Source organism: Artemia sp. Qi Xiang Cuo, chromosome 15 (genome assembly GCF_049724085.1).
Source record: "Artemia sp. Qi Xiang Cuo chromosome 15, ASM4972408v1, whole genome shotgun sequence".
Lineage (NCBI taxonomy): Eukaryota > Metazoa > Arthropoda > Branchiopoda > Anostraca > Artemiidae > Artemia > Artemia sp. Qi Xiang Cuo.
In genome coordinates, this window is record NC_142808.1 from 12,357,190 (window position 1) to 12,382,117 (window position 24,928).

Sequence of the window (24,928 nt, forward strand, 5' to 3'; positions counted from 1 at the left end):
TTTCAATAGGTATAGACCTATCATGCAGGCAAATTTCAGGATCCTCTAGAGGGAGAAAGAGTAGAGGTGGGTACTTCAAAATACCTTCCTGGGCCATACTTTAGCCTGTAAACCCATCCCTGAAATTCTTATTTTCCTAATCTAACCCCTTCCCAAGATAGTCAAAAGTAGCTAAAGTAGAATTTTACCAATATCTATTCTATTGCTTCATTTGCAATCCACTACTTGTGAAGCAATTTTTACCCATGGAATTGTCTGCAGCTAAGGCGAATCCACCTTTAGGTAAGAATAGAGAGTCTACCATAAATAGGTCTAGCCTGTAGGCTAGCTGGTAAAATTCTGGATTTGGGACTTTTTTCTGTATGAATTTTATCATTCTACATAATAGGAGCCAAAAAACATCAATGGCACCCTTAAATTAGCAAAACCAAACACTGTCTCAGTCATATCACACACTGAATGTGAAAGAGACTTAGGGATCCTTATAGACTCAGGGCTGAAATTCCACCAACACACATAGGCCTATCTCATTGCAAAAAAGCAGGCTGGTTGGTCTAATCAGGCAGTCTTTCAGGCATTTAGACACTAAAACCGTGTCAATATATAAAAAATCATATTATTGGTTTTAAAATAAATTTAATTCACAATTCAATGCCTTTTTTTTAGGATTTTTTTTAATATAATAATATTTTATTTTGTAATTTATTTTAAGCCCCCCCCCCCTATATACCCTCTCACTAACCGACCCCTGAATGGGCATATTGAGGGGGGGGGCTGAAAATAAATTATTATGTTAATTCGTATTATATTTTTTATAAGCATAAAAAAAAGGCATCAAATGGTGTATCAAAATACGGTCATCATTAGGCTTGAAAACCACTAACTGTCCAGCTCTGAAGATTGATGATTCGTGTTTCTGCTTTGGACTTCTACCAACTTTTTGCCCCTTTTTCTTCCTTGGTTTGTAGAGTTTCTCTGTCATTTTTTGGTACTTGTATGATATAGCCCCTGCCACTCAAGTGGTTTGTTCATTGATGTATTATAGAACCAGTTTTTTTCGTTAGTTTCTTTCAGATTATCTTTATACAATACAAAGATAAATTACATAATATATATAAATATGTACGTTGTTCTATAGATGTGCCTGCGGGGGGGGGGGGTGAAGTATTTGGTCCGTGTGTAACTAGAAAAAAAATTCTACTTTGTAATATGCCTAATAATTTTACCTCACATGTTGGGCCTGCCGACCCGCTCTACTTTACCCCCCCCCCCTAATGTGCAAATATATAGCCCAAATTTGTTTCTAAAGTATTATATTTTTATCATACTTAGGTATATTTTATTTGGATTAAGCGTCAGAGAAACATATTAGAAGAATAGTAGGTAGGGGCTATGTCATACAATTACCCCTTATCTTTTTTCACTAGTAATAAAATTAAATTTACTCTCTAAAAATGAACAGTGTAGTTTATAAAAACAAAGATCACAGATTATCAAACCTCTATATATTATAAACCTCTATATAACCTTGATATTATAAACCTCTAAATTATAAAGATCACATGGAAAATTTAAAGTTGACATTTGAGTAGAGACAGTTTCAATTCAGTTTCATGCCTCAAATTGTTCTCGGATTTTTCGCATTAGAAAGACCGCCCTTCCTGTAGACATTAATCTTGAAAAAGTTTTTCTTGTTAAAGTAAAGAGCGTAGTTTAAACTGTAAACGAATAAAAATGATTGCTTCGATGTTTTTACATTATAAACTGCATATATTATAAGCTGATTGCTTCACATATCCGAAAAATGGTTTCAAATAGTCTGGATTGTGATGTTTCCGTATATTTGTAGAATTCTGAAACTAACGCTTTACTGAACACACAAAACCGACGCAACAAAACAGGCTTAGGATCAGAAAAATTCGTTAGTAGGTAGCTGAAAATAAAAGACCTAATTTGTAAAGCTATCAACAGTCTTTTACCGGCCGTCAAATCAATGAGTTTGCTATACAGTTTTAATTCTCTAAAAACTTTAAGAAAGCTTAGTTTTCAGTAAAGCGCTAGTTTTCCAGAACTTTAAAAATATAGGGATCAGTTTTTCAGGAAACGGTCTTTCAGGTTTATATTGCATAAATTACGAAGCAGTAATTTTGTTTCGTTTTGTTCTTTACTGTCATCAAAAAACTTATTTTTTTTTAGAATTAATTCTTGCTTCTGTAGGTTATAAAAATATGCACAATAGACCTTAAAAAAAAGATCCTTGTCCAATTTAGACAAGGAAACTGTAGAATTCAACATATTTTTTATTAAATTAGGGCATTTAATGTATGTTTTACTTTGCATCTCTCCTAAACTTTCCGTTTAAAAACTGTTGAAATTTTCCAGATAAAGAATCCTTGGGGTTTATTATGCTTGGTATCTTTGAGGATATGTAGGTAAAAGATTCAATTATTTGTGAATATGTTTGTAAAAGGATGGACGTTAAAAGAATTTAAGATGTGTAGTTAATACGAGATTTCATTTACGGGATTTTGTTTTATTATTATAGCAATTTTTCTGCCGCAATCCTCCAAAAATCTTCGAACTTCTCATAAGAAAGTATGCTTTCGTTATTTTTGCTTCTTGGACTTAAATTTTTTAGGAGATGCCATCATTAGAAATGAAAATTGTACCATTGGGATAACCATGGTCGAAAACCTTATACAGGGTAATTACAGTCACCCACCTTGAACAAAAAAAATTGCATGTGAAGCACTGAAGTGCCTCTTTTTTCTGAATTTTTTCTTTGCTGCTATTGGAGCACACCTATTTTAAAGAAGTTGGCTTAACGAGAACCTGAGTTACCAAGGCCACATTGTCAATTCTATTCACTAGACTATCATGACCAATTAGATGTTGTTTATTTTATACTTTTTGCCATTCTCAATCACTCACAAAATGAGAGAAAAACCATTTTGTTGTGGTTTGTCTAGATTGGAGGCTCAAAACTATTTTTCTAGGGTTTTAGACAATGAAAAATTGTTTGGTTGCCCTAGAAGTCCCATTCTCTGGCACTTTGGCCTTCTTTGGGCTTTTTTCGGCGCAAAATGGTTGAAAACGCTACTGCTGTGGCTTGTGGAGAAGGGGGTCTCAAGACCTCCTATTTAGGGTTTAAATGATGAAAAAGTATTTGGCTATTCTAGAATGTCAATTTTCTAAAAATTGACTTTTGGTTGCACAAAATAGCAGGAAGTGTCGCTTTGCTTTGTGCGATATTTTTTTTAGTAAAAAGGGCACTAAATATGGTGATTTAATTTAAAATTAATCCTCTCCCAATAGTCTACGACGACTAATTTGATAAATTCATCTATGCAGAAAAAAAGAAGACCCCTCATTGCTTTCCATGCAAAAAGAAGACTTTCTTCGTTGTTAAGTTGGGGGGCTTTAATTCCCATGTTTGGGGTTTTTGACTACGGCGATTACAATGGTGTGGTTTCATTTCGATTTGACGCCATTTTGAGGGTTTTAGACTCTTTATTGAATTTCATTTATATTTTGCGAAATACCGTTTTTTAGATTTTCTCTCCCTAGATTAGTCGTTTTATCTAGTCAAATTAGAGCCGGAAATTGGGCTTTAATATCAGAGCCAGAAAGGTTTTTCCTAATTGGGGGAATGTCATTAAAAAGCTATAAAATTCGCAAAAAATATCCTTCCTTTTTCGGGAGCGAGGGAGACGTCCCTCCCTCCCGAAATTTTTATTGATGTAAGTTTATTTGCAAGTCGTTCAATATTTCTTCTTTTTGCCTATAAGCGTATGTTATTTTGAGTCGAGATTTATGTTAATTGAACTACTCTACTGACAGCTCATCACAGCACAAAGGTGCGTGGGCCAATGCACCACAAAGCCATACCAATTTCTTGGCCCTATTTAGCTTGAAGGTCCCTACTTCTCTTAAAGACGGATGTCTTGTGACAGACAAATTTGAAGTCTAAAGAGTTTCCAGACCGAAGAAGAACACAAAATATAAGAAGTTTATATTTATACTAACATTTTACTATTAATATGAATCAAAGAGACAATTATCATTCCTTTATCAGCTACAAATAGGAAGTTTTTCTTAACGTGTTTTTCAACTTTTTTACAATGGGCCTCTCGCAATGTTTCGCTCTTTACTAGGATGTAGCTATCGCTGCAACTATGAAAGGGAGTAAAACTAGAAACAATGCTGTTTTTCACATACCCAAGAATTTTTTTTTGCTTTAGAAATACTCTTTTGAAGTTTATCAAATTTAAGAAACGGGGGTGTCTAAACCATTTTTGTGCGTTTTATAAAGAGACCGGCCTCCTAAGATTGACCAAGGACTAGCTTTTAATTATTTCCTTTTTTAAAGAGTTTTAAATTCACCCTTCATTTAATTTCCTATTTTTCGTTACTTCGTTAGTAATAAATTGCATTTTTTATTTATTTTTTTCCAGCATTGTAATTTTTATAAACGAAAATCACAGATTATCTGCATAAAAAGTCTAAAGTGACATCTAAGTAGAGACAGTTTCACTTGACTAGAAACAATGCTGTTTTTCACATACCCAAGAAGTTCATTTAAGTTTCGTGCCTGAAGTAAAGTATTCTCAAAATTTTGTATTGGAGAAACCATCCCTTCTTTAAGGCCCATTCATAAAGAGGTTTTCTAATACCGAAAGTCAGTCCGTTCTAAGCGTTCTAACTGTTTGCTAAACTATTTTCGAAGTGGGTATCAGCAAGGCATTGTTGTTCAAAAGGATTAAAGTGTGGTCGAATATACATTGCCCTGCTGATCCTCCCTTCAAGCACATCTTAACACCCAATCTCATTAAAATTTTATCAATGCCGAAATTCAGCCTGTTCCGAAACCCTGATGCTAGTGATCAGACTAGTAACCTATTGATCAAGTTACGGAATGGGCTAAATTTCAGCATTGATGAAATTTCATTGTGAATTGGCCTTAGGCTGTCCTCAAAAGGGGTGTCTGTAAGGCATTGTAGAGTAGGTGGATCAAAGTGCGATCGAACATAGCTTGGTCTGCTGGTACTCCCAATGAAAACAGCTTAAGGTCCAGTCATAATGAAATTTTATCAATGCCGATATTCAGGCTGTTCCGAAACCCTGATGCGATCAAACTTAGGCCGTGTCTTCATTATGGCATTTTCAGACAAAGTTGCCTGTGTTTTTTTACGTTTTCAGGCGGCCCCAGTCTCCATTGATGCTTTTTAAGCTGAAAAGGGTAAATCAGGCAGGCACATTTGAAGTGGCTTTTTTCAGAAAAGTCTGTTTTTCGATGAACAAAAAGCTGCTTTACTCCGCTGACTTTGCTTGAAAAAGACTAGTGACCTATGATCAGGTTTCGGAACGAGCTAAATTTCAACATGATAAAATTTCATTTTGAATTTGCTTTTAGCGGTTCTCAAAGGGGGATCAGAAAGGCATTGCAGATAAGGAGGCTCAAAGCGTGGTCGAATATAAATTGCCCTACTGATTCTCCTTTCAAGAACAGCTCAAGGCCTATTCATAATGAAAATTTGTCAACACCGAAATTTAGCCCGTTCCGAAACCCGGTATTAGCCGGTGCTAGTGATCAGATTGTACTATTCGCATTGGATAATTTAGAAGCTGAAATCAATTGATACCGTAATTATCCAATGTATTATTAATTTTATTTTTTTTTTATCAAAGTTCTCGTATAGTTCTTGTTTGTCTTAGCCTATAGGTGGCCGTGAGCCCTGACGAGTTCCAGCAGCTCCTCTGTATTTTACTTCTTTTAATTCTATTTTTCCATTTATTGTTTCCCCTTCTTCTTATTTGAATTAATATGGAGGCGCTTTCGTATAATATCAACAATTGAGTCAAATTATATGCCCTGCAATATTTTGATAAAGCAAGCTGGGTCTCGTATTAACAAGCTGAGGTCCATCCCACAGCGCCCCGACAAGACTCATCTATTATTTACATTCGTTTGCAGTATTTTATCTACCTGGGTAAGGTTTGGGTATTAGTCAATTTGAAAATTATGTTAAAGATTCTGATTGGTTGGGCCGTCCTGTAGTGGCGCAGTGGTTTTGACCTCAGCTTGGTAATTCGGGACCCAGAGATCAAACCGTGCTGTAGCAACACACTGAAGGGCTTGAGATTTAATGCCTGTGATGAGATTATGGGATAGCGTCTCCATGTTAATCTAAACATGAAAATGAATCGGCCATAACTAAGTTCAAATTGATTGAACTTCAGTATTGGCTCGATTCAGCTCTGGACACAATCTAAATCGACTGAATTTGGACTAAACTATTTTCCGAAATTAACGCTAGCTATACACCGGTATTAGTAAACTCTCATTATGAATGGGCCTTTAGTAGGAGAAAAAAAGAATAACCCTGTTTTTACACATATCCGAGAATTTTGTTTTCTTAGTCTTTTTTTGTCCTAATGATGAAAGCATTTTTGCACTTTTTGTTCAAAATAAATCAATGAGAATCCTGGACTATTTTTTTTTACACATCCTAGAAAGACAGAAGAATTATCTGAAACTGGAATATCTTCTTTATTTCTTGATATTCTTGATTTACAACCAATTTTTCACCTTAATTTCGGCATATGGTTTTCAAAAATCCAACGTAGATATAATTTTTTAACTTTTTGTTGAAAATAAGTTTAGCCATTTATGAAAAGCTAGGAATAAGTTTCTTTTTTCGTTTGCTAAAAATGAGAGATGAACACAAAGTTTAAGACACCAACGTCCCTAGATTACGAAGTAATATAAGCTAATTGATGTAGTAAGTCAATCAACATCACTCAGTACATGTAAAAGATTTTGAAAGATATTCCGCCTACAGTAGCCGGGATTGAATGTATTATTGATTTATTTATAATTTGTTCTGTAAGTCCCATCTTTATCTCCTTGAGTCGAGGTTTTTTTTTTTTATCTCTTTGCTCAGTTGGAGGTATTTAATTATAATTACATTTATTTATTTTTTAATAATAAAAAACCAGTTGCCTCTATTTATCCTTACTATAAAAATTTATTTAATATTATAATATTATTTTATATTATTATATAGAATTTATTAGTTTTTGTTTAATAAAGTCAAGTTCAAGTTTGTAAAAGCCTTTCTTGGACATTTATTAGATTTGCGGGGGGGAGGGGGATTTGCACCTCCCCCCTATATTTTTGGAGTATTTTGTTAATACTTTGTTTGGTATCGTCATTAAAAATGCCTCTTTTCGGCTCATTGATTGAAAAGTTGAAAAAGCAACAAAATTACCCCCCCTCCATTTCATGGATTGACGCCACTGTTAAGATTATGTCCTTTTTCTTTCTTCGCCTGTACCATTATAATGTAATTTATCATTTGCAGCCTATGAAGGTCACAGATTATCAGCATAGAGATTTGAGGTTGACGTCTATGTGGAGGCAGTTTCATTTCAGTTCGAAATATTCACTGCTGCTCTTTTTTCCTTTTTTTTTTCATGTAATAAACCAGTCATGGCGTATGATACAGTGTTTTAATTACGTTTAAAAGACGTTGGGTTTGAAAGTGCTTAGTTTGAATCTATTGTTAGCCAATGAATGTATGCTTGATATATTTTCTGTAGTGGAACTATGATTTTATGCTCAGAAACTTTGAAAGAAAAAAACTAAACTTTTTTATTGTTATCATTGTTCCTTTTAAGTATTTTTGTCGTAAATTGTAATTCTCTGAAACTTTGGGCTTTTGTTAACGTATACGGAAACACAGATTGTGCACAATGTAAATTGTAGGTCGAATAAGAAATATTAGGGAGGGGGGGGGGTGAACCGACGCTATGAGAGTCCCAGTAAGTATTTAAGTATGTCGATATCTTTTCTGAATCATAATTTCACCAACGATTTTGCCAAAAATTTCGCATCGGGAGACTTCTTTTGGATTTTCTGGAAGTTGGTATGGTGACCCCACCCCCCTTCGGGGCCCCATATGCTCCTTATAGATGCGACCTTATCTGTCATGAATTTCTGGGTTAAAAAAAAAGTAATGTATAATGAGGTCAAATGCTGAAAAGGTGAATTTCCGCTGCCATTCATGAAATGTCTAATCATCTTGTTTTGTTATTGTTTAATGAAACATAGGTTAGTCCCTTTTTGTTCAAATTGTTTTTTTCCCGATTTCATTTGAGATTAGGAATTGAAAATTTTTCGCATAATTGATATTTTGAATATATTTTGAATTAACTAGTATTTTCTAAATATACGAAGTTTTGACATTTAGCTATAAAATGGTCTTAATGAAACAGTTTATCCTTCTTTTTGTGGCTAAGGTACTTAAATTATTTTATTTTTATATTTATATTTCAATGAAGGAAACTCGCGAAGCCGATAAGTTTCGCTTTAATCTTAATAAATTATGATAAATTTCTTTTTTTTTTTTTTTTTTTTTTTTTTATCTATTTGAAAAAAAGCCGAAAAAACATTTTCTTTGCTATAATAATTGTTATATAAAAAATAGTTATACGATAATATGAAAATATTGAATTGTCGTGTTTTTTTGACTAAAGCCTAAAGATGCGGGAAATTTCCGTTTTTTATTATTTCTTTTTCGAAATAAAGCTCAAAATGCCGAAATAAGCATTTTCAATACAGTGGGCTTAAAATGAGACATTTTGTTAATTTCAAATTGTGGGGAGTAGAAATTCAACTTCCATCAAGCAGGGATTATACGAGCTAAATTGTAATGCAAAAATTTCTAGTATTTGTTTTTTGTTGTTGTTGTTTTTTTTTAGAAAAGGTTATTTGGCTTACTCTTAAAGATAAGAGTAGCCATGTCAGGGTAGCCAAAAATGTTGTGCGACAAAAGACTTGCTTTGCTAGAAAAACCAGAAAAAAAACAGAACTGAAACCAGAAAAAAAACTAAAACGCTTAGCTGGGTTTTGAATATGAGAGCTGTTCTCTTTCTGAAAATGCCGAAAATTTGTGAAATGCAACTTTGGCGCCAGAAATTCACCTCATGGTGTATTTTTTTCAATCAGGTAAATTTAAAAGAATATATTAATTATGCTCTATCCTGTGAGATTGTGTTATATATACACTCTTTTTAAATCAGTGGAAAAAGGGGGGGGCTTGTATTTGAATTATGTGCTTTATTAAATTCTTATCCAAAGCCTGAGCTGTCTTTTTTTTTTTTTTTTAATTTAAAAGAATATATAAATTATGCTCTATCCTGTGAGATTAAGTTATATATAAAATATTTTTTAAATAAATGTAAAAATTTGGAGCTTGTATTTGAATTATTTTCTTTATTAAATTCTGATTTAAAACCTGAGCTGTCTTTTTGGGCTTGTGATTTTGGGCTTTTTTTTGGGCTAAACATACCATTTTTTCTATCCTTTTTTTTTCATGGATAAACTTATCAAACAGTTGTGAGTGACTAGTTGTGACTAATTGTGACTAGTCACAGAACTGATAACTCGGCTGGAATTTTTATATGACCGATCGATGACAATTTTCTTTAGAGGAAATTTTGGGCAACAAAAAAAAAAAAAAAATCTAATTGTTTTGAAAAGTTTTTTTATGCTGATTTTTATAATAAACTATCACTGATAACTATCCTGGTATTTTGTTTTAATTTCTTCAACTGTTTATATTTACTCCAGGGGTGGCTAACCCGCGGGCCGCCTGCGGCCCGCAAGTGTTTCCGAATCTAAGCCTATCACGTTATAAGCTCATAAGTAAACTGTTTCTGAATCTAAGCCTATTACGGCAAACAGTTTGTCGTCGAATTAATGACATTTCAAAATGTAATTATCGTAAAACTGCGCAACAAAATTCGAGATTTTAAATATTTTTCGTTGGCTTTTGACGAAAGCACCGAAATTTCAGACTCAGCTCAGCTTGTAGTGTTCCTTCGTGGAGTAAATGATACATTTCAAGTAACTGAAGAAATGTTAAATTTGATTTAAAGCAAATGTTATTTTAATTTAAAGCAATTTTTTTAGCTACAGTGTCCCCAGCTGCATGCATAGAAGCTCTTGACCTGGCCACGCCAAAAAGAACAGAATCCAGGCGGGTGAGTTCTTTTTCGTCTTCTTACTTTTCTTCTTTTTTTCTTCTGTTTCCTATACCTGGGATATGGGTTTCTGAAACTCCTAATAAGTTCAGTTCGAAGCATCTAAATTCGTCAGCCAATAGGGTAAAAAAAAGTTTTTCATTCTGTAGGCTTGTCGATTATAAAAGAAATAAAATTTGATTATATTCTACAGCAGTGGTTTCAGCAGCCCACTTAAATATATTTGTTTTTGCGGCATCTCCCTTTCATTGGTGAAATAATACAAACCCAAATCACAAATACAAATACTTTAAAAGTACTTACAAATTAATTAATTTAAAATTAATTTACAAGTACTTTAAAAACGCATCAAAAATTGTTTATATTCATTTTTGTTATGTTTTTACGAGTCAGACAAAAAATTCAGGGGAGGGGGCCAAAACCCCGTACCTTTATAGCAATAAAAAAAACTCAGTCAAATTTTAAATCAGTAAAATCAAGTGTTATATAAAATAAAAAAATGTGACGCGGTTTCAGCTTTACAAGGTCGAATTATCCTCTTCGAAAAGGGATATCCCTGGCAAAAGGGAATTATCACTTTGGAAAAAAAAAACAAAATAAGTGTAAAAGCAAGCTAATATATAAGGTCTAACTCAGTGGTGGATTCAGGGGGCCGGGGGGGGGGCTGGACCAGCCAGATTTGTTAGGGCCCCCGTTTCCCGGTATTTTCCCTTTTTCAGTTTTTTTTTTTAGAATAAATTTTTTAATTTTGTCAATTATTAAAACCATTTTCATATTTGGTACCCGCGAGATTTTTCTCATTGGTGCCCTTGTAACATTGCCCTTCCCCCCATGATTTTGCTCTATATCTGCCCCTGGTATAACTCGGCAGTGTCAAATCAGTTTTAGACATTCCGCGCGTTTAGCTGTAGTTTTGTATAATTGACGGATAACAGCCAATGCTCTAGTTCAACTTTATCACTTTGCCTTTTAAAAGTGGTTTAAAGAAAAAGAAAATTTATCAAAGTATATAATTGGAAGATAAGAGATAAGGGTAAGAATTAATCAAATAATGAAATAGGATTCTCATAATAGATCTATGGAAATTACATTTGAACTTCCTTAGAATATCAAGACTCTTGGACAGTTGCGTAAATTCAAGGTAAGAGGTGGGCTAGGGAGCAATATCCCCTCCAAATTTTTAATTTCTAGTTTTCAGAATTGTTCTTGAACCGTCATTAGAATGTCGAGCCTATGTATACTAAACATTATATTTCTTTTACTTAAACAGTAGAGAATACTCATATATATGTTTTATAGATTTCAGTTACAAGAATTACAGCATATGATTGTCAAATAAAGCCCTTTTTATCTTAAATAGACAGAGAGGACTGATACTCGTTATTTTCTCACTAGCAGGCTTAATTTTCTCTAAGATAGGGTCTCATTCTCTAAGATGGGATTCTCAAAACCTAAGGTGTATGTTTTATTATAAATATCCAAATTTACAATCCGTTATAATCCGTTGAGATTCTCATCCTAGTTCATCACTTTTAATCCAAGCAAAATTTTCGTGAATTTTTATTTTCGTGAGTTTTTTAGGATGGTATGGAGAATGTCCGACGACAGAGACGTTTCAAACATTTTGCTAGTGATAAATGGCTTAAGCATACGCCATGTGTTTCTATGCCGTTGGGAACAGTGCTTCAACCCTTATTACATAATAAAAAATTTGTCAGAAGTCTTAAATTCCCCAAAGACGTCGTGATTTCGACGAACTATATCCTGACAACTTAGGATAAGGATTCCGATGGGATGCCGGAAACCAGATTTTACAAGGTAACTTGGTCTTTTTAATTTTTTGTTAATAGCAATTTTTTTCTCTGGGGTTTGGGTAAAAAATATTTGAAAACCAAGCATGTTAAAACAAGAATTCTTTCAATTTGGGAGGTTCAAGGAGGGGTCTTTGACAGTCTTATGACCTCAGGGTACTAGATGTTGCAACGCTCTTAGGTATCTACAGTGGTTTAAAAAGTTCGATCACCCCACAAATGATTACCAAAAATATGCACAAATATAACAAATGCAACATTTGGAATATTATAACACTTTTTTCAAAGCTTTGAAGAAAAGCAAAAAAGGCTAAATACCCATAACTACGCCTGAAAGCTATTTTAAAAAGAAACTGTGGAGATTTCCATGGATATGACCATAGCAGAAGCTTTGAGCCTGGGTGGGGATCAAAGAGGAGTCTTTGAGTATTTTGACCACAGGTGACTTATTGTTGCGACTTTCTGAAATTTGGTAATTTTTGTGAGCATTTGGAAATCAAAGCTTATACTCAATTACTGATACTAAGTGTCCTAACATTTTGCTTGGATTAAAAGTGTCGAACTAGGATGAGAAACTCAACATCTTCCTGGAGCTACTTAAGTCTGCATATTATTTCATTTAATTACATTTAGAACGGATGAGCTTTTCTTTTTTTTACCTAAGAAAATAGCTGGCATTTCATTTTTCTTTATACCGAATAAACCATTAAGCGTTTTTTGTGTCATTGTAATTGACGTGTTCTCATGTGAAGTGTTCATCTTGTATTTTTCAATTTGATAAATTTACTCCTTTTAGATGCAGTTTATAATTTGACTTATATTAGGTATTTATGATTTTATAATTTTTAATGAATCCCCAAAAGAAAAAAAATGAATAATATCCAAAAGAGCAGCCAAAAGCAATAAAAAAAAGCAGCAGTTGAGCCTTAGCCTACATGACATATATTTTATAAAGAAGTAAAAAAAAACTTTAAATTGTATTTTTTTTAATTGTTATTAAAAACCAGTTTTTAATGCAAGATTAGTAAACTTTTGATAAACTTATATAAAATTTTGAAGTTTATCAAATTTAAGAAACGGGGGTGTCTAAACCATTTTTGTGCGTTTTATAAATAGACCGGCCTCCTAAGATTGACCAAGGACTAGCTTGTAATTATTTCCTTTTTTAAAGAGTTTTAAGTTCACCCTTCATTTAATTTCCTATTTTTCTTTACTTCGTTAGTAATAAATTACATTTTTTATTTATTTTTTTCAAGCATTGTAATTTCTATAAAAGAAAATCACAGATTATCTGCATAAAAAGTCTAAAGTGACATCTAAGTAGAGACAGTTTCACTTGACTTTAAGTTCATTTAAGTTTCGTGCCTGAAGTAAAGTATTCTCAAAATTTTGTATTGGAGAAACCATCCCTTCTTTAAGGCCCATTCATAAAGAGGTTTTCTAATACCGAAAGTCAGTCCGTTCTAAGCGTTCTAACCGTTTGCTAAACTATTTTCGAAGTGGGTATCAGCAAGGCATTGTTGTTCAAAAGGATTAAAGTGTGGTCGAATATACATTGCCCTGCTGATTCCTCCCTTCAAGCACATCTTAACACCCAATCTCATTAAAATTTTATCAATGCCGATATTCAGGCTGTTCCGAAACCCTGATGCTAGTGATCAGACTAGTAACCTATTGATCAAGTTACGGACGGGGCTAAATTTCGGCATTGATGATATTTCATTGTGAATTGGCCTTAGGCTGTCCTCAATAGGGGTGTTGGTAAGGCATTGTAGATTAGGTGGATCACAGTGCGATCGAACAGAGCTTGTTCTGCTGATACTCCCATTGAAAACCTCTTAAGGTCCAGTCACAATTAAATTTTATCTCTTCTGATATTCAGCAGGTTCCGAAACCAAGATGCGATTGAACAGAAGAGTTACATAGTGATAAAGTTACTGACTGGGCTATAATTCAGAATTGATGATATTTCATTGTGAATTGGCCTTAGGCTGTCCTCACTAGGGGTGTCGGTATGGCATTGTAGATTAGGAGGATCAAAGTGCGATCGAACATAGCTTGTTCTGCTGATCCTCCCTTCGAAAACAGCTTAAGGTCCATTCACAATGAAATTTTATCAATGCCGATATTCAGGCTGTTCCGAAACCCTGATGTGATCAAACTTAGGCCGTGTCTTCATTATGGCATTTTCAGACAAAGTTGCCTGTGTTTTTTTACGTTTTCAGGCGGCCCCAGTCTCCATTGTTGCTTTTTAAGCTGAAAAGGGTAAATCAGGCAGGCACATTTGAAATGGCTTTTTTCAGAAAAGTCTGTTTTTCGATGAACAAAAAGCTGCTTTACTCCGCTGACTTTGCTTGAAAAAGACTAGTGACCTAGTGATCAGGTTTCGGAACGAGCTAAATTTCAACATTATAAAAATTCATTTTGAATTGGCTTTGAGCAGTTCTCAAAGGGGGATCAGAAAGGCATTGCAGATAAGGAGGCTCAAAGCGTGGTCGAATATAAAGTGCCCTAATGATTCTCCTTTCAAGAACAGCTCAAGGCCTATTCATAATGAAAATTTGTCAACACCGAAATTTAGCCCGTTCCGAAACCCGGTATTAGCCGGTGCTAGTGATCAGATTGTACTATTCGCATTGGATAATTTAGAAGCTGAAATCAATTGATACCGTAATTATCCAATGTATTATTATTTTATTTTTTTTTTATCAAAGTTCTCGTATAGTTCTTATAGTTATAGTGTCATATATATATATATATATATATATATATATATATATATATATATATATATATATATATATATATATATATATATATATATATATATATATATATATATATATATATATATATATATATATATATATATATATTATATTATTATATATATATATATATATATATATATATATATATATATATATATATATATATATATATATATATATATATATATATATATATATATATATATATATATATATATATATATATATATATATATATATATATATATATATATATATATATATATATATATATATATATATACAATTTTAAAATATAAATTTTCAAAAACAATTGGTCAAATGATTTTTAACTATAATTCAATACTTAAAAAACTTAAAAAACTATAATTCAATACTTAAATTATTCCGTATATGAAAGGGGCTGTCCCCGCCTCAATACCTCGCGCATTACGAGAAAGTTTTACTATTTATAAAAATTTTATTTTTTTAAAATAAAAAAAAATTGTGCTTAACGAGCGCGGCTTTGAGGAGGGCCCAGCCCCTTTCATAAACGGAATAATTTCTGTTCGTTTTAAGTTTTAATGTCGCTCCTTACTTTCAATTAAAAAAACTTTTTTTTTGTTAATAGGAACCAAAGGTTAGGGTCACAGCGTCAAAAAGTTTGCTATGTTCGTCGATGTTGAGTGTCAGGTGTTTAAAAATGTGAGGTTTTTCACCAGCTGACAAGCTACATGCGACAAAATTGTGCCACAAAACCAAACATTTTAAATATGATGATAAATTAAAAACAGAATAATCTTTGCGTAAAATAATTATTCGCAAACATAGCTAATAAATTAACATTGGTTTTTAAAAAAAAGATTGTTTTTCTCATTTTTTGTGTGCCCGATATACGTCACTGATACCAAAAAAGGCGTCGCTTCCTGGGGAAATTTGCTATAAGTCACTAAAACGTAAGCTTTTACGTGAAGTGCGCCAAAACATGGCTTGCACTACAATGCGACAACATGCGAAGCCTGTTGGACTTTTTTCCGAAAGCTTTGTTGAGGTGAACGACATTTTGACATTTCCTTAATTCCGAACTGAGTTTTTAATGATGTTTATTGATTGACATTCTACATTTTCTCTAATTGAAAATTATAATGTTTTGTGAATACCACTTGCCTGTTTACCTTGCATTCTATAGAATCTTTTTTGTTTACCTGGCATCTTTATAATCTAGAAACTATTTTGAACAAAATGATTATCTCAAAATTTGATCGGATGCATTTGGGAAAAAGGGCTTGGAGAACTGCCGCCTATAACCCTTGACTCTTCAAAAGGGCACTTGAACTTCCAATCAAATGAGCCCCCTCCGAAGATTAATGACCAACCCTTCAATATGAAGTGCTTCTGGGGAAAAAAATGATGATAATAAAACATTGTAGCCATGTGGCCTTTACTATAGGCAACAACTACCTAGGTTTGTGAAGTTGTCACACTGGATCGATCTTCTCGTTACCCAACATCGCCTTTTCACCATCACTTATTCCTAGTCTTAACATTAATTAAACATTAATTTATCAGTAATAGCCTTAACTTCTTAACATTAATTTTCAAACCTTCTCATCAGGGGCGGATCTAGAGCAAAATCTGGGGAGAGGCCTAATGTGACAAAGACGCCCATGAGAAAAATCTTGGGAAAGGGGGGAAATGTGAAAAAGGTGCACATAATTGTCCAAATTGACAAATTTATTCTAAGAAAAGAGTGAAAAAAAGAAAAAAACAGATAAAGAGGGCGCCAGATAAAATCAACCTCCCCCTCCTGGATTCGCCAATGCAAACATCCGCCAATGAAATTTATAATAAACAAAATCTACTACAAACGAGAGTTTGTAGTAGTTCTCCTCCCTGAACTATAAACCTTCTAGAGTATATTGCATAATTTGTGTGTCAATAAGTTGAGTGAAATTTTTGTTTATACTTAGCTTTTTAAATTGGTTTCTTTTTTCAGGAATTCAACATTCATCCACCTTCTCAATTCTTTTTTTTTTAGTCCAGTCGCCGCCTTCTTTGTTTTATATCTAGTAATCAGAGTTATAGTTTAGTAGTTAAACACAATTACCGGGTATAATCTAAAGGCAGCTTATTCTTTATTTTACTTTTAATTTCTTATATATTTAACACATAAAACTGGAGGGGGGGGGATTATATTAAAATTTTAATTATAAGTAAAAAAATGAATTGTTATTATTATTTATTTAGAACTTGCTAGTTTTAAATAACTCAGTTTTCATATTTTTCCCTTGCGGCTGAAAAAGTTTGCTTCTGGGTGGCTTTCAACGGCTTGCCAAGAGCTGCATCAAACTAAGACTTCACCATCACCAGCCATTGGACAGGTCATGCTGCCTTCACGAAAAGGAAAACCAACTAAATACATTTTTATGTTTCTTTCAAAATAAAATAGTTTTGTAAACTTTATTTTTTGGCCTCAATAGCATTGTTCTTTTAAATCAATGTTTTTTTCTTCAAAAATAAATTGATTATATTTTTATTTATTGCTTTTGATTTATATTATACGTTTTAGAAGTAGATCGAGGAGGCACACTTGTGCCTCTTTAAAGAGGCGACCCACCACAATGTTAAGTGATTTCCGGTCCTAGCGGTCACAGAGAGACGGCGGTGATCGCATTTTGTAGCCTAAGCTCAAACTGAGATTTCAACCCCATCCGACTTTATCTTCATGGGGGAAAATTTCAACCCCATCCGACTTTATCTTCATGGGGGAAAGTGGGCCGGAAGTTTCAACCCACCCACCACAGCCCCCCTGCAAACATTTCAGCTATGGCTGAAAATTATATGATAATCTTTACAAGAGCCTGGGAGCGTATCCGCAAAAATTAAGCAAAAAACGCTTACTCCTTCCCTGTTTTCCAAAAACCAAATATGGCCACTTAATATTTATCAATTTTTTTTTGTTAGCCACGCCTACAGGCCACAGTTGGCAACAGATCCGGGTGAATGAGGACTCATTCGAAGCGGAATTCGACCTGTTAGGGCCTTTTGATATTTTCAGACCATAAAAATTATCCCCCGAATTTACATTTACGAAAAACCTCTTTTTTTCCCATAAGAGCCCATGTTAGACGAATGCCGCGAGTAGCTTGCATCGGCATTCGTCTTGGAACTACGTCATTCACTGATGAATGTCAAGAAATTTTAATTACGCAAGTCGATAAAACCTTACATCTCGTCTGATGAAAATTAAAAAAGGTTTTAATAGCATAAAAATAAAGCATTTTAGGGTTGTTGCTTAATTTTTTTTTTTTCATTTACAGGTAAGTCTCACTGCTTTAATAACATGCCGTATAGCCGCATGCTCGAAGAAAAGTTTAAAAAATAAAAACTTACTGTGCATTTTTTTTAATTATTCAGGAGTTAAAAGCCTTTACACAAGAATCTTCAAAAGCGGGTGGTTTGGGGGCGGCACCCCCCCCCCCCAACTTTAACTCCTGGCATGATCAGCTAACAGTTAGTCAAGCAATAATACGTATGTACTAAACTGTACAAAAACGTGCAGAAATTATTTGAAAAAAACTACGTTTTCTAAAGAGTTAAAGAGGCTGAGTCACAAGTTCGAACCTTAAAACGTACAGGGATTAGGAGGTACAGTTGGGGGGCTGCCACCCCCAAACCCCCACTTCTGTATATAGAAGGAGCTGTGCCCTTCTCAACCCCTCGCTCTTTACGCTAAAGTTTGACTTTCTCACAACTCTTTTTTTAAACAATAAAAACTTTAGCGTAAAGAGCGAGGCGTTGAGGAGGGCACAGCCCCTTTCATATACGGAAGTGGGGGTTTGGGTGGCGGCAGCCCCCCAACTGTACCTCCTAATCCCTGTACGGGTTAAGGTTCGAACTTGTGACTCAGTCTCCTTAACTCTTTAGAAAACGTGTTTTTTTTTTCAAATATTTATATAGGGTAGCTCCAGTTTTGAGTTTGCTTTGGATTGACTGAACATTAAGAACTCAGGAAGTACAAAATAAGAATTGTTTTACTGTGGGCCCGTGCCTTCTCTAGTCTAGTAGTTTTAAGTGACATTTTTTGTCAAGGAATAGATGTTTCCTTGTTTGGAAGAACAGGAAGATAATACTGCACACCAAGACTAGAATAATTGAAGCAACAGTGATGATAGGGGGTCAAGCATGGTTATGAAGCTGGGGCGCTCCAAAAACGGAGAAGGAAGGGTGTGTGTGCTAGATATCTTCCAGAGAAAATTTAAGTACGGATTGTTTTGGGTGCCGGACTGACTAACCACATCTCAAACAGTGAACAGTACACAAAATGTGGGTCAATCCCTCTTTCTGGGGTCATACTGAGAGAAAGGCTGAGATGGTTAGGACTCGTTTTGTGGAATAAGGATGACAAATTGTCCGAGATCGTCCTTGTTGACCAATCGTCTAGGACCAAACAAAAAGTAGGTCACCCACGACGTGGGTTGGAGGATGTCCTAAGGAAAGATTTAAAGGAAATGGCAACTTCCTGGGTGGGTGTAAAGAGGGAGGCTTTGAAGAGAATGAGATGGAGGAGGAGCGTGCGTAGCTGTGTCGGTCCCAGAGGGTTTGAATTCTAAAGTGAGTTAGTAGTATTAGTAGTAGCAGTAGTAGCAGAACAAGAACAAATGTTGTAGAATATTTTCGTTTTAAATAGAGTTAAGATTTTTCATTGACTTTGTCTTAAGTAGCACAGGAATGGCAATGGGAGACCACGGAATTAAATGGGGAGGAAATGCTGATGGTGAAATGCAAATGAAATGCTGAAATGGAAATACAAATGCTGATGATTTAAGCATCCTAGATTTAAGTGTGAGCAAAATGAATGAACTTTTAGAGGTTTTGCGAGTTCAGGGTGCTAGAATAGGTTTAAAAATTGATGTTAAGAAGACCAAGTCACTAAGGCTAGGAGTAAGTGAAGATGAAAAGGTGACGTTGGTTAATGAAAAGATTGATGAGGTGGGCATCTTCACTTACCTTGGTAGCATTTTTATCAAAGATGGTGGGAGCAGTGATAATGTTAAAAGTAGAATAGCCAAGGCTCAGGGTGTTTTTTTTACAGTTAAAAAAAGTTTTGAAGAATAGAAAGATAAGTCTAAAAACCAAGATTAGACTATTAGAAGCTACAGTGATGACAGTGGTCAAATATGGCTCTGAAGCATGGGCGCTCCGAAAAGTAGATGAAGATTTGCTAAATGTTTTCTAGAGAAATTGCTTAAGGATTTTTCTTGGTACCCGGCTGACTAACCGTATTTCAATCAATAGGCTGTACGACAAATGTGGTCGCTCTCTAGGACTATAATGAAAGAAAGGTTAAGGTGGTTAGGGCACGTTGTGCGGATGAAGGATGACAGATTTCCGAAGATTGTTCTTTTCGGCCAACCGTCTAGGGCTAAACGGAAAGCAAGTTGTCCTCGTCTGGGGTGGGGGGACGTCATAAAGAAAGATTTACAGGAAATGGAAACCTTATGGGAGGGTGTAAAAAGGGAAGCTTTGAATAGATTGGGATGGACGAGAAGCGTGCGTAGCTGCGTTGGCCTCAGGCGGCAAGGTGCTGCAGTGAGTTGTTAGTAGTAGTTTTATCAGTTTCTTCCCCATCATTAATTGCCATTAAATATGAGAATAGGGTTCATATTTGCTAAGGAAAATCAGCCTTTTCAAGTTTTACACATTAACTAATTTATAGTCATATATATGAACAGTGAAAGTTATGCAGCCGACAGTGAACATAAAGAAAAGAAACAATAGAAAATGCTATTTACGATGGTTCCAAACTGGAATGTTGTAAATACTAATTTAATGCAAAATAAATTTTCTATATGTAAAAATTCTGTTTTTAGTAATTTCGTACGAAAAAAAAATTCTTGCCAAAATAACAAGCAGTATTGTTTTTGTCCTTTTTCTTTATTATCCAATAGCTACTTTTATCATTTTATTCTCTCCTTATTTGCTTTTTAGTTAAGTAGACTGGATAAAAAGTATTTAAGTTTCCCAGGAGCATAATTTTGTTTCGGCAAGCGAATTTTATGAATACATCACAAATTTTGCTTTCAATTAGACATAACATCTATCATAATTATAACTGTTTTAATTTAAGAAGACCTGATAAAATAGAAATAAAAAACATTTAAGTTGCCAGGAGCATGTCTTTGTTTCGGCAAGCGAATTTTGCGTCACCCGTTAAAACTTTTTTTTTTCAAATTTCCAGCCCGCTTCTGTTTTAAATTAGAGTGGAGAAATTTGAAAAATTTGCTAAAAATATTTCATAAATCTTGCTTTCAATTAGACATAACATCTAATTGAATAATATCTAGTATAATTGTAACTCTTTTGAGTTAAGTAGACCTGATAAAAATAATTTAAGCTACGACGAGCATTACTTCGTTTTGGCAAGTGAATTTCACGTCACCAGGTAAAATATTTTTTTGCAAATATTTTGCCCGTTTCTGTTTTAGATAAGAGCTGAGTACTCCTCTCCTCCGGTGGGCAAAATTTTGCTAAAAATAAATAAAAGCCAATTCATGTACTGTTAAAACTTCATTCGATTTTTAGGTAGATAGTCTTAGAAGCCTATTTATATATTCATATAAACCTTCTAAAAATACTGTATAAATTTCACCTTCAGTTAGACATAACAGCTAGAATCTACATTGCGACGTCGCTTGAACGTTTTTGCTTAAAAAAGCTCTGTCTTCTATCGGAATTTAGACCTGTTTTATTAAGAAAGCTTCATTCTCATTCACTCCACTTTCCAGATTTTATGAAGGAATATCCATGTTTAATTCCTCCAGTTCTATCTCTTTCACACTTTATCTAGATAATTTTTTCTCAGATTTGCCTCTCTCGTTTTCTCTTTGTTTCTTTTTCTTATAGGCCTCTATCATTTTGGACACATTGGCTTGACTACTGTCATAAATCTAAAGCCTTGTTTTACCAAGAAATCCTAATACTACTACTACTAACAACTCATCGCAGCACCAAGCCGCCTGAGGCCAACACAGCTACGCACGCTCCTCCTCCACCCCAATCTATTCAAAGCCTCCCTTTTTACACCCGTCCACGAAGTTCCCATTTCCTTTAAATCTTTCTTTATGACGTCCTCCCACCCCAGACGGGGACGACCTGCTTTCCGTTTAGCCCTAGATTGTTGGCCGAAAAGAATAATCTTCGGCAATCTGTCATCCTTCATCCGCACAACATGCCCCAACCACCTTAACCTTCCTTTTATTATAGACATAGAAAGCGGTATTGAGCCACATTTTTCGCATAGCCTATTGTTTGAAATACGATCAGTCAGCCGGGTACCCAGAACAATCCTTAAGCAATTTCTCGGGAAAACATCTAGAAAATCATCATCCGCTTTTCGGAGCGTCCTAGCTTCAGAGCCATATTTGACCACCGTCATCAATGTAGCTTCTAAGATTCTAATCTTGGTTTGCAGACTTATCTTCCTATTCTTCCAGACTTTTTTTAACTGTGAAAAAACACCCTGAGCCTTGGCTATGCTATTTTTAACATCTTCACTGCTCCCACCATCTTTACTAATAATACTACCAAGATAAGTGAAACTGCACACCTGATCAATCTTTTCATGACCCAACATCACCTTTTCATCGTCACTTATTCCTAGCCTTAGTGACTTAGTCTTCCTAACATTAATTTTCAAACCAATACGAGCACCCTGAACTCGCAAAACCTCTAAAACTTCATTCATTTTGCTCACACTATTATCTAGGATGCTTAAACCATCAGCATAATCCAAGTCCAGGAGACTTTTTCCTCCCCATTTGATTCCGTGGTCTCCCATTGCCTTTTATGTGCTCCTTAAGACAAAGTCCGGCAAAATAATTCATACACTGTTGGATACAAAACAGTTCTGCTTAACTCATGCTTTAATACAACACCAGCTGCGAACCCTCTTTCCTACCTGACCCACATCAGCGTGTTTCTCGCACATAGCACTAATCACTTTAATGTATTTGTCTTGAATACAATACAAGGACAAAACCTATACTAGAGTTCTTCTATCAACAGAATCGAACGCTTGCTCATAATCAATAAAACTGAGGACCAAAGGTGTTCGAAAACTTAGGCACTTCTCAATTATTAACCTAAGAGTGAAAATTTGGTCAACACATCCTCTACCTTTTCTAAAACCGCACTGCTCTTCTCTTAAAACTTTGTCTACGGCATCTCTCAGTCTAAAAAGTATCATATTACTAAGCAATTTGCTACCTACAGAGACCAGACTAATGCCTCGATAATTACCACACTCACTTTTATCACCTTTCTTATAAAGTGGCTTAATTAAGGTTTTCCTAAAATCGTTAGGTACTTCCCCTTTTTCAAAAATCATATTCATAATCTTCAATAACTTATTTCTAACCTCAGAGTCACCATATTTAAGAAACTCATTTACTACCCTATCAGCACCTGGAGCCTTATTATTCTTTAATCCTTTTAGTACTATTTCTAATTCCTCCTCACAAAACAAATCTTCCTTCACATCCAAGGTATCACAAACTTTTTCATTTTCCTCTATATTTTTTCCTGCAACTCTATCTCGGTTAAGGAAATTCTCAAAATGTTCGGCCCATCTCGCTTTAGCTTTTGCCTTATCGCTAATTGCCACCCCATTCCTATCTTTAACTGGGACAAGTCCGGATTGACTACTACCTCTCAATTTGTTAACGTGCCAGTACAATATTTTACTATTATGCCGTCTAGCTGCATCTTCTAAATCCTCGGCAATTTTATCCATGGCCTCCACTTCACACCTCCTTAGTTCATATTTCAAGGTTTTCTCCACTTTCTTTACATTTCTTTTGTTTTCATGTGATCTATAACTCAGATAATTCTTGTACAAGTCCTTTCTCCTTTCTATTAAACTTAAAGATTTTTCACTAATATTCTTAGCTACAGTTCTAGCTTTCTTCCCTAATACACCTTCAGCAACTTCACAAATTATTGTGAAGTTGTGAATTGTGAATTAAAGCCTAACTCCAATAAATGGCTCACTTTCCACATTTTTTTAAAGAGACAATATTAACTTTTGTTTACCTGTTTTATTTTGTTTTTTTGTTTTTTTTGTTTAAATTTTTTTTATTTTTTATTTTTTTTTTATTTTTGTTTTTTTTTTTTATTTTTATTTACCTGTTTTATTTTTGTTTACCTGTTACGGAATTTAGACCTGTTTTATTAAGAAAGCTTCATTCTAATTCACTCCACTTGCTAGGTTTTATTAAGGAATTTCCTTGTTTAATTCCTCCAGTTCTCTCTCTTTCACACTTTATCTAGATAATTTTTTCTCAAATTGGCCTCTCTCGTTTTCTCGTTGTTTCTATTTCTATTCGGCCTCTATCATTTTGGACACATGGGTTTGATTGCTGTCATAAAGCTAAAGCCCTGTTTTACCAAGAAAGCCTAACTCCAATAAATGGCTCACTTTCCACATTTTTTTAAAGAAACAATATTAACTTTTGTTAAGAAAAGAAATGCAGGCTTTTATTGTTTTATTAAGAAATTATACCTTCCCTGGCCAGTCAAATTGAGGGATGATATGAACCTGCTACAGTAGCAAGCACTTATCATTTCTTAACAAAGCAAGAAAGGTTTATCTATTTCTCTTGAGTTAATTATAGTTAGCATCTTCCCTAGTAGAACATAGCAAGTGAGGACTGAAGTTTTCTTAGTAAAACTAGGACTTTTGCTTTATTGTAGCAACAAAGCTCGTGTGAACGAAATTATTCAGGCCGGAAACACGCAGAAACAAAGAGAAAGTGAGGAAGGGACAGTGGCTCAAGAATATCTTATTCGAATAGTAGATTCAAATTTGCTGGCAACAAGAAAAATAGGATGATATTTCCGATAACAGCTGTTCCTTAAATGGTAGTATGGCCTGTAACCACTTACCATCTATAATCAGAACTTGGCTTTCGTTTGTAGTAACAAAACTCACAAAAAGACAAAGGCAAGAAACCCATAGTGGAGAAGAGCACAAAGGAAGGAAAGAGATAATGAGAGGGAGAGGTGGAGATAAAAGAAGAGGGACGAAGGAGGAGGGAAAACCGTTGAAGAATATTCAGGAATTACCACAGAGACTACTTGCCATTGCATTATTTAACTTTTTTATTGTTTTTAGTTCAATGGTTGAAATATGGTATTCCATTGGACGATTCGAATAGCAGATTTAAATTTACTGGCGACAAGAAGAAATATTCAATGACAATATCACCTGTGACGGCAGGGGATGTAGGTCAATACACAGTTAAGGCTAGTGGAAAGAAA

The 24,928-nt window shown here is 34.4% G+C and overlaps 2 protein-coding genes across 4 annotated transcripts in view; one reads left to right on the forward strand and one right to left on the reverse strand.

Annotated features, from left to right (window-relative positions):
- The window catches only part of LOC148943326 (centrosome-associated zinc finger protein Cp190-like), a 651,851-nt gene that overhangs the window by 540,697 nt on the left and 86,226 nt on the right, over positions 1-24,928 (reverse strand). The window lies entirely within an intron of this gene.
- On the forward strand, positions 137-24,928 carry LOC148943334 (uncharacterized). Of its 2 annotated transcripts, none has more exons than XM_089101393.1 (4): positions 137-282; positions 9,977-10,047; positions 11,629-11,865; positions 24,783-24,928. In XM_089101393.1, exons 1-3 carry the CDS (start codon positions 246-248, stop codon positions 11,821-11,823), a joined length of 303 nt encoding a protein of 100 aa, XP_088957519.1. In that variant the 5' UTR covers positions 137-245; the 3' UTR covers positions 11,824-11,865; positions 24,783-24,928. The 2 variants fall into 2 exon arrangements, with proteins under 2 accessions (XP_088957519.1, XP_088957518.1); XM_089101392.1 differs by lacking the exon at positions 24,783-24,928 and adding an exon at positions 16,605-16,749.

Coding starts and splice junctions, on each gene's coding strand:
- LOC148943334 (XM_089101393.1), top strand. CDS start 246: ATGGAATTGTCTGCAGCTAAGGCGAATCCACCTTTAG. Junction 283..9,976: donor TAAGGCGAATCCACCTTTAG/GTAAGAATAGAG, acceptor CAATTTTTTTAG/CTACAGTGTCCCCAGCTGCA. Junction 10,048..11,628: donor AAAGAACAGAATCCAGGCGG/GTGAGTTCTTTT, acceptor TGAGTTTTTTAG/GATGGTATGGAGAATGTCCG.